The following is a 9698-nucleotide window of genomic DNA, read 5'->3' as shown; positions in this document are numbered from 1 at the left end:
AATATTTAATTTTTATTATATTTTTGAAAATTAAAAACTACAGATATAGAGTCCACCAGGAGCGTGTAAAACACATAAAATATTTAAAATATTTTTGGTACAAAAAAATTAAAAATATTAAACACAAATTATTTTAATTATTTCCTCAAAAAAATATTGTCTTTTTTTGGGCATATACTAGAGTCTAGACATCAATTAATGTTTATAAAATTAATTAAAAAAGAGAGAAATTTGACAGTAACATGACCAACAACAGAGGTGCAATAAATTAGTCAAGAGATTGAGCTGTGTAATGCAATAATGTAAATGTAACCCATTCATTAGCTGGAAAAATAAAAATATTTGTATAAATATAACATTATGTTTTCACATTCGTTTCAATTCAACCCCTCTTAATTCCTTGCAAGCTTATATATACACATTTATTTCTTCTTTTCCCCCTTTCAAAGATCCAAGCTTTGGATCTATCATTGCAATCAAGGGAGAAAAAGAAAAAAAAACCAAGCCATGTTTTTATTTGATTGGTTTTATGGGGTTCTTGCATCTTTGGGTTTGTGGCAAAAAGAAGCCAAGATTTTGTTTTTAGGACTTGACAATGCTGGCAAGACCACTCTTCTTCACATGTTGAAAGATGAGGTAAAACACAATTTTCTTCAAAAATTTCCCCCTTTTTTGTATTTTGTGGGTTGTTGAAACATTGATGATTTTGCGTAACTGTAATTTGCAGAGATTAGTTCAACATCAACCAACCCAGCACCCAACATCTGAGGAATTGAGTATAGGCAAAATCAAGTTCAAAGCTTTTGATTTGGGTGGTCACCAAATCGCTCGCCGTGTCTGGAAGGATTACTATGCTAAGGTAATATTCTTTTTATTATAATGGTATTTGATTTTGTCAGATCTTCATCATTTATATATAATTATGGGGTTGAATCTTTATCAAACAATAGATTTCATCTGTTGATTCTATTTAACTGGCAAAGAACAGTGGTCTGGCTTCAATGCTTATCAATAATAGATTTAGATTTAAATTTAGCTTTGGATTTGGATTTGCTTCCATTTATTTTTCCAGTTTTTGCTCATTTATGATCCCTAAATCTTCATAAATTTCTCTGTTTCATGTGGGTTTTTTTTTTATGTATATTTTTATCTGCTTGAGTCATTTTCCAAGTAATCTAATTTGGTTGGCTAATTCTGCCTTTATAATCCCAAATAAAGTTTCATAGTGTTTATCTGAATCATGATTGGCAAATATTAACAATGTATATTGCATCCATGGTCACTCGGATTAACGTGTGAGTGTTGGATACGGGAATGTTTAGTCGTTTCTAAGTTTCTTTTTCATGTATTTGGAGGATACTTGGAGGTCATATCCTATCTCCCTGTGTTACTTCAGGAAAAAATAAAATAAAATAAGAGGCCGAGCAATATAGTATATCATTGAAAGCACCATTCTCTTTTAATTCATAGGAAGTGTCCTACTTGTAGCTTTTCCATACATCAATGGATTTTCAATTGATATCAACAATGGATTATATGTGAAAACATAAAAACCCAACAAGCTTCTGGTTTCCAAGTGTTGGCATGCAGTGTAGGATTTTCAGTCCCTATGAAACCCCTTCCTCTCTCCCCTTTAGAATGTAATTGTTTGTATGTATGGATTTATGTGTATAGGCGCAAAAGTGTAATTAATGTTGTGAGCAGGTTGATGCAGTGGTATATTTGGTGGATGCATACGACAAGGAAAGATTTGCAGAGTCGAAGAGGGAATTAGATGCGCTGCTTTCAGATGAAGCATTGGCCAATGTTCCTTTTCTAATTCTAGGCAATAAGATTGACATTCCGTACGCAGCTTCAGAAGATGAGCTTCGTTATCATCTTGGGCTGACCAATTTCACGACTGGGAAGGGCAAGGTCAATCTTACAAACTCCTCCGTTCGACCCCTTGAGGTGTTTATGTGCAGCATTGTTCGCAAAATGGGATATGGTGATGGCTTCAAATGGGTCTCTCAATATATTAAGTAGATAATATCTTCCTAAACCTTTTTTATTGCTGTGCCGCTGTATTCCTGCCTTTGTTTTTGCTTTGTTAGGCCTACTGTTAAGCTCTTTTTTCGGATATATATGAAACTGCATATTACTTTTTTGATAGACACATTACTTCTTTTAATATTATAAGCTTAAACATGGAAATTATTCAGGTTTGATTAGGGAGGGTATGAATACTGCTATTTTCATGGATATTAGATACATTTATAATTGTCCAGTTCCATCTCACTATATTTGATATTTAGTTCTTGTTTCTAATAATATTTTAGTATTTATAGATGATAATTCATTTTTAGAGATAATTTGACATGTTTGAGCAATTCAAAGTGAAGCTCACACAATTTCTTCTCAAATTTCCAAACCTCAAACATCTTATGGCTGGAGCTTTCTCTATGTCAATTTTCTTTATCCGACACATTATTTTCCAAACCTTTTGCTTCTTTTCATTGTGTGAATTAAAACAAGGTTTGGAAAGCTAGCAAAAATATTATGAGATTCAAGCTTACAAAGCTATGAATTAGTCAATTCTATCTTTCATCCATAAACAGAAGTGAGAATTTGTCGATTGCCTATGTCGATAGACGATATTAAAAAGATACAAACACTAAATATCATACCTTCAAACTAAATTTTAGATCGAAGATTGAGATTTGCTATTAACATGTGTAACAACTCTATTTGTGATCATCAAACAAAAAGAACTAAATACATCGATACCAATTATCATCTAATTCAGTATCAACTTACACACAACGTGATTCATGCACAATTAGTCATACACCTATATATACATATAGGTTTACCTCACAAGCTTTTTACCAGATGTTAACCTAATTCTAGAGTAAGATACATTTGTAACAAACTAGATACATACAACATATATACTCCGGTTTTACGGTAACATATCAAAGAGGAAGATAGATCTTATGTTTCTAATGTTCTAATATACTTACATATGGAACTACCATGTTGTTATACTACTTTTCTCCGATCCTCTAATTTCTATGGTCTTTGGGCATCATATCCGAAAGAGGGCCGATAAGGCTTTCATATTCCAACTGCAAAAAAATAAAAAGGATTTGTGTTGGTAAACTGATGTACAAAATAGAAATTTCTTTAAGACAACTTCACATACCGTTGCTAAATCATGAGCTAACTTCATTCTCCGGTATTCTTGCTGTGCTTTCTTTGAACGGAACATAGATTGAACTCGTATAACAGCTTTCTCAACACGTTCTTCAGCTTGTTTTCGGCTGCTTATGTAGTAGGCCTCTTCTATGTAAGTTTCCTGCCTTTGCTCTTCAACTGCTTCGTCTGTGGTTATTTGTAGTCCACGAAAACCTTTTCTCCTTAATCGCCATCGCAAAATTGCTTTTTCAAGCACACCAACCGACCATACAATCTTATGGTACTGCCTCCTTGCTTGGAAGCCCCGGAAAGCAGCCTGTATTTAAATTTTCATGCAATGTCAAATGTCGAAGAATCTTTCCTATTCTAAGCAATCCTCACTTCCTCGGAAAGAAAAACCAGATAAATAAAAAGTTAATACTGTGTCAAAAAATCAGAAATCCAGATAAAATAAGAAATTTGTTTAAGAAAAAGCTATTAAAGCATGAATTCCTGAACCTTTGTGAATATGAGAAAATAGGAAATTTGTAAATCCTAGTTTAATTGGTCCAATTAAAGAGAAATCATGCTTGTTCACAGTAAACAACAAAAATAAAGGGATTTTGAAATAATACATAGAACACAAGTAAACACGAAATCTGTAAGAAAAGGGAGAGCACTTACTTGGATTTTGATAGCCTGGCGGCGCATATTTAGGAAATCTTTATGCATTTTCCAAGTACGGAACCTATATTGGATGCGGGCAGCAGCAGCCATTTTTCTTTTAGCCTCGTAGTTGCGGAAGGCATGTTGAATCTTCATAGCAGCAATTATATTTCTTGCTTCGTCCTCTGCATTGTAAGACTCAACTGCTTTAGCTCGAACTTTGAAAGAGTGTGCCCTGAATGCAGTGTTTATGCGCGCAGCTGCATCAGCGGCTGTCCTATAAGCAGCTAAAGTTTCCCTCAAATACAGTTCATCTTCGTTAAGGTTAACGAGGTTTGTTGCCTCTATTCTACTGGTTTGAAGAGACCCGCTGGCATTTCCAGCTAGTGCCATATCGTTGAACTGCGCCACTAGAGCCTCTTCAGAAAGATAAGCAGCTAGCCCATCATAACCATTCAAAGACGCAAGATCAGCAGCAGTGCAACCGCTCGGGTTTTGGGTGGTGGGGTCCATCACCAAGTTCGGCTTTGCCCCTGCAGATAAAAGAACAGCAACCATTTTTTCCCTGCAAAGTAAGGTTTTTTAAATCAAATAAATAATCCAAAGCTGCTTGAAACAAATTACTGAGAGAAATAAGATCACGTGGAAACAAGACTGTTAATATATTCAACATCTTTAAGTTTCATAACACTCACAGAAAAGGAACAAAGAAAAATGCATTCACAATAGACAACATTACTGTCATCACTTCGGACAAAAAATGCCTAAGAGGTTCCAGTTTACAAAACATGCAGCAAGCTTCAAAATTCATGCAGTGAATTTAGGAAATTTAAGTACTGTGAAAAGTAAATATTTACGATGGCAAAAAGCATGTACCGGCCGTAATATGCTGCCCAATGAAGAGCTGTCCATCCATGTTTATCACGAAAATCCAGTGAAAGGCCAGACCATGAAAATAGATAAATAGCCCATGTATAACCAAGAATAGCACACAAATGAATCACTCCTTGACCTTGAGCATCATATTCGGTTGTTTTACTGCCGTAAATTATTCTTTCCAACAGCCAGTCCTTCAGCCTGTTTTTTAAAGCAATTTCAAATAAACTATCTTTTGCCTGTGTAAATGAAGCTCTATTTTCTTCAATTGACTGAATCAAATATGTCCAGCTATTGGATATGTTGCTAGTCTTTTGAGCAAACTTCTTTGCCTCCTTCAAGGAATTTGGTGACACTTTACCCGATAGAATGTTAAGGCTCTTCGAAGTGGAGAAGAGCAAGTAAGCAAGCCTCATCTGCAACCGGAACTCCTCCCACCTAGACTTGTCTTCTAGAGGAACTACTGGGTCATGCAATAAAGGAGCACGATACTCGAAATTGAGAACTTGGCTGATGGGTTTATGTCCATCAAGACTCATATAGAGCTTCACTAATCCTGGGGCATGTTGTGATAGCAAACAGCGATAAACCCCAACTTGAATAGTTTCCGCTGGGTAGCATACATCACCGCATACACAAAACAAATTGGACTTAGCAAGATGTTGATAAGCTTGATGAAAGACTCCAGTGACTAAAATCTGCAAATTAATATATAAATAAAAGTCAAAACACATAACACAACCAAAATTCATGCATGCTACTAAAATGAGTGCAGCAGCAGCAACAGCAGGGGTGATTTCTATCAACCCAAAAACAGAGAGAGAGAGAGAACCTTTGTCTTCTCAGTTGAATAGGCCCATGCAGGTGATACTTCAGTTATGCTAAATATTTCCTCTGGGGAGGTGAAGGAATCTTGACCAGATGAACTTGAAGATTCTAGCACAGGATCACCCATTGAACATGGGGATTCAGTCACAGTACAGTTTATCCACTTTCCAAAACTGTCCTGACTTTCTAAACCATTATTGATCAAAAGGTCCAATGGTTTACCCATCCCTATCGCACTAGAGTCTTCCCTCTGCATAGTAGAATTTACTTCGGTACCTGGTGTTTGATAACAAACACCTCCTCGGGTGTTGAGGTAAGCATTATTACTCTGAGCAACTGGATCAACTAAATTGTCAAGCAATGAAATGTCCGGTGATGAATTATATGCGGAGATAGGGCCACCCTGCAAAAGTGAAGCAACTTGAGTGGTCATCATTAAGAGAGTAATACAAAATAAGGCAAAAGAGACTATTTAAGTGATCTTCACCATAAACAGAAATGATAACTTACATGTCAAACTAAAATGAACGATAAACATAAATAAATAATAGATTAATATGAAGACACCTCAAGCAGATGCTTCCACGCATGCAAAACTCATAAATCTATGTAAGATAACACATGCCACATATATGTATAGAGACGTGTAACATATATTAAATGCTACAGAGATCTAGAAAATTATTCAATAGATCTGTAACTTACAGGTTTCTGCATAACTAGCATGCTATTTTTGGGTATGCATGAGGAAAAATTATTTGGATGAGATTCAATATGCTCCTTCTGCCTATAAAGACAATCACAGCTAGTTGCCATGCAGGCTAAAACAAAGAAGTAAAACAAAAATAAACAAAAACGCTCTCTTCTTATAGAGGGATAAAAACTATAGAACTTGAAAGCTATGAACTGGTTTTCTTACATCATTTGAGAGGCCATTTACCCTTTTTTGGTTCCATTGGTCAAAGCAAGCGTTCATGTCTGCCATCACATTAAAATAAGTTAATAATTCAGTAATTAAAATGGGGGTAATACAACTATAAACCAGTCGGTTACCTCCACTAGATACAGCCGAGTCATTACTATCATTTGTCACCAGAAGCTCGTCCCATTCAAGCGTATTAATCTCATGAAGAGTCATTTCATGATTTGCCTTAATGCTATCACAGAGATCTGTTCACTTTCAAGAACAGTAATCAATGAGAAGATGGTGTATTGATAAGCAGAGAAAACTATGATGACAAAGACACGCTATTCGTGAGTTATCTTTTGCTTGCCAAATAAGAAACTCCTTTATTGTTTACATAATTTAACTTCTAGAAAATTCGACTCTCACCTTCATAATATGCATTAGCAGCTCCAGAATCAAAGTCCTCCATGACAAGCAAAGGAGTAGACTGATCAGTTGTTAAACAGGAATTTGAATTCACAGGTGTGGCTGGAGAACCCTGCAACTTTACCATAAATAGGAAAATGTCGGTCACTATCTGATTACAAGGCATAAAGAATAATGAACTGATAATCTTTGGAGACAGTATCTCGAAGTTTTCATTTTTAAGTATTTCAACACCAACCTCCTTTGTTTCACGATAGTGAACAAGAACTATGTTTTCCAAAGTCCTGAAGCAAAAGAAACCATAATAGAAGATTAGGCTAATGATGTCAACATTAACACACACTGAAACATGAGATAAAGTGAAAAAATTTCATGATTTTTATTTCAGAACTAATAATGAGGGGACTAGATAGGAAGGTTAACAAATAGATATAAATTACATACTTATCAAGCAGCCAGTAACACCTGCGAACAAAAGTTGGATTATCTAGGCCGTGTGCATAATATACATGAATCCTTTCTTCATTACCAACCTGAAACGTGAAATACAATGAAAATATCAATGATCTATGCTTTCTCAAAATAACTACATGTTGGTCATTCAAAAGCATGGGAGATAAAATGCATGTATTTAAGGAGAGGAGATTAAATTTAAATTTAAATTTACAAAGGAAAGGAAGAAGCAAGCCAACGCGTAGGTACAGCAACCAGAAGATTCTATACAAGTGAAACTACTTTCTAAACCACAAATACTTGAGATAGGAACATTTAAAACATAAGATAATCTTAATGCACAAAGAGAACATTGAATGTATTGCGTGCAGTGTAAGACAACAGTAGAATCTAACAATTTTTATGTACAAACATATAATACAAACAAGTGATATATGTAAAAATAGGACAGTTTCAGAAACCAAGGATTTCAACGCAAAAAAGAAAAAGTGCTTTATTCACTTAGCTATATAAGCTGTATAGATAACAGGGTGGTGCAATTTATAAGACTTTATAAAGCAAGAAAATCTCACTTTTAAGTGTTCATGAGCTTCTTTAACAGTCTTCCCATCCTTTTTCTTTTTCCAATTATGACCGTCTTTTCTGAAGTTTCTGAGCATCTTTCGGTCAAACAATACTATAGTACCACCTACAACATCAAGAATACAGTTATCGATTCTATAGGTAGACTTCCTTCTTATTCATTACATGTAAGTATAGAAAGCACAGTTAATTTGAAAGCAAAGTTAAAATTTCCTAGAGTCATAAGTAATGACACTTAGACATTCTATTGCAGCATGGATAACTTTGGCAATCCTAATGAAATACTGAATCAAATAAGTGTTCATTTGATTGATGCCCTTTAAATTTTCATACTTTCTTTGTGCCTTTTTTTTTTTTTTTTTTTGCAAAATAGAAAAAATGTACAGAAAGCCAAAAGGCAAATAATAAAACATGAACGGAAAACAAATGCATTAATCAATCGGGGCCCAAATTTTATCTCAAACAGCCAGTTGTTTATAAACTCTTATTATAAACTTAGAAGAACTGAAAAAATGGTAAAAGCTCAGGAATTTGTTTTATTCAATCAGAATTGTCGTGATTAAACATGGAATAGATTATTGCTTCATGGAAATCCGAGAAAACATGAAAAATGGGGTAATGAAAAATGGAGTATTATGAGTAGTTACTTTGGGGCAAGTTCACTGGCTTCACATGGATGGGGAAGTATTTGTAGTTGGAAAGTATAGCATGAATTTCATTTGGACGTAACCATCTTGACTTTGCCTCTTCCATCATAGTTCGAACATCCAAATCTATCAATAGAAACTAAAATTAGCAAAAGAGAGAGTCACATAACTATGACATATACAAAGCTTAAACTACTTATCTAGCTCTCAAAGAGCCAAAATAACTCTTACAGAACCTCTATTGTTCAACAAATTAGAAACAAAAAGTAAGAAAATTGCTTACAAAAAGCTAACAAGCCAGAATTCTTTGCAATTTACAAGTAATTAAACAAATTTAAAACGTCAAGTTTAACATATTTTACAAAACTCCTAGAGTGAGAAAATTAGTAAAGCAGAATTAGATGAGATAAAAGAAAAGATAGATTCTGTGTACGGTACCTTCCAATGTATGAAATCCATGAATTTCAGTGCCGGCGAGTTGACCCGAACCACTACCGTCCATCGCCAAAATCCGATTACGAGAGAAGAATATTCGATTTAATTAACTTTCTACACCGTAAAAAAGAAGCTAATTTCATCACATTAAACGCATAAAAACGAAGTTATCATAATAAAATATGAAAATAGAAAACAGCTTTAGCCTAAAACCTAGCAAAACCTTGTGCAAAGTGAAGGGTGTGTTCTTGGAGCGTGGAAAATGGAAGTTTTATTATTATTATTATTATTATTATTAATTTTGGTGTTAAAATAAATAATCGAAATTAATTTATTAATTATGAGATGACTCTCCTTTATCTTTTCCGAAAAGTGATTTGCTGAAATAAAGGAATTTTTAAATTTTGTGTGGAGGAGATAACAGTCTACAGTTTGGTCAAGCATTTGCTGTCGGAACCTATGCCTTTGATTTCTACGCTGGGTCTACTCATAAACGAGTGGTTTCCATTCCTGAAATGCTTTTCTCCTTTCTGTTACTTTTTAGTTCCAATTCTGCTCTCAATCCCTATGCTCATTTCTCATTACTCATTACTCATTGCACATTTCAAAGTAGGATAAAAAAAAAGAAACTACACCAATTATCCCTAAATTTTCATTTTAGATTCATAATAATCATTACCATTATAAATTTGTTACATTTTTGTCACTCGTTGCATCTTCAA

The 9698-nt window shown here is 34.4% G+C and overlaps 2 protein-coding genes across 9 annotated transcripts; one reads left to right on the top strand and one right to left on the bottom strand.

Annotated features, from left to right (window-relative positions):
- Positions 1–204: 204 nt before the first annotated feature.
- LOC107896616 (GTP-binding protein SAR1A) lies at positions 205–2193 on the top strand. Its single transcript, XM_016821817.2, has 3 exons — positions 205–636; positions 728–859; positions 1705–2193. Exons 1-3 carry the CDS (start codon positions 508–510, stop codon positions 2023–2025), a joined length of 582 nt encoding a protein of 193 aa, XP_016677306.1. The 5' UTR covers positions 205–507; the 3' UTR covers positions 2026–2193.
- Positions 2194–2747: 554 nt separating this feature from the next.
- LOC107896615 (calmodulin-binding transcription activator 5) lies at positions 2748–9432 on the bottom strand. Of its 8 annotated transcripts, none has more exons than XM_041079128.1 (14): positions 9190–9409; positions 8980–9090; positions 8542–8680; positions 7885–8000; positions 7304–7392; positions 7098–7143; positions 6860–6977; positions 6580–6696; positions 6446–6504; positions 5531–5929; positions 4699–5396; positions 3841–4387; positions 3185–3493; positions 2748–3107 (listed from the first exon to the last, which is right to left on the bottom strand). In XM_041079128.1, exons 2-14 carry the CDS (start codon positions 8998–9000, stop codon positions 3045–3047), a joined length of 2721 nt encoding a protein of 906 aa, XP_040935062.1. In that variant the 5' UTR covers positions 9001–9090; positions 9190–9409; the 3' UTR covers positions 2748–3044. The 8 variants fall into 8 exon arrangements, with proteins under 8 accessions (XP_040935062.1, XP_040935058.1, XP_040935060.1 ...); XM_041079124.1 differs by having other exon boundaries at positions 8542–8667; XM_041079126.1 differs by having other exon boundaries at positions 6860–6971; positions 8542–8667.
- Between the last annotated feature and the right edge of the window lie 266 nt (positions 9433–9698).

The sequence above is a fragment of the Gossypium hirsutum genome, chromosome A10, assembly GCF_007990345.1.
Source record: "Gossypium hirsutum isolate 1008001.06 chromosome A10, Gossypium_hirsutum_v2.1, whole genome shotgun sequence".
NCBI lineage: Eukaryota > Viridiplantae > Streptophyta > Magnoliopsida > Malvales > Malvaceae > Gossypium > Gossypium hirsutum.
Note: the sequence above shows the minus strand (reverse complement) of the source record. Positions and strands in the feature narration are given on the sequence as shown.

Bases quoted from the DNA above. Each gene is read 5' to 3' on its own strand.
- LOC107896616 (XM_016821817.2), top strand. From the start codon at position 508: ATGTTTTTATTTGATTGGTTTTATGGGGTTCTTGCATCTTTGGGTTTG. The intron at 637-727 runs GTAAAACACAAT...TGTAATTTGCAG, and splicing joins TTCACATGTTGAAAGATGAG to AGATTAGTTCAACATCAACC. The intron at 860-1,704 runs GTAATATTCTTT...TGTTGTGAGCAG, and splicing joins GGAAGGATTACTATGCTAAG to GTTGATGCAGTGGTATATTT.
- LOC107896615 (XM_041079122.1), bottom strand. From the start codon at position 9,043: ATGGACGGTAGTGGTTCGGGTCAACTCGCCGGCACTGAAATTCATGGA. The intron at 3,494-3,840 runs GTAAGTGCTCTC...ATTTAAATACAG, and splicing joins GCCAGGCTATCAAAATCCAA to GCTGCTTTCCGGGGCTTCCA. The intron at 3,108-3,184 runs GTATGTGAAGTT...ATTTTTTTGCAG, and splicing joins TAGCTCATGATTTAGCAACG to TTGGAATATGAAAGCCTTAT.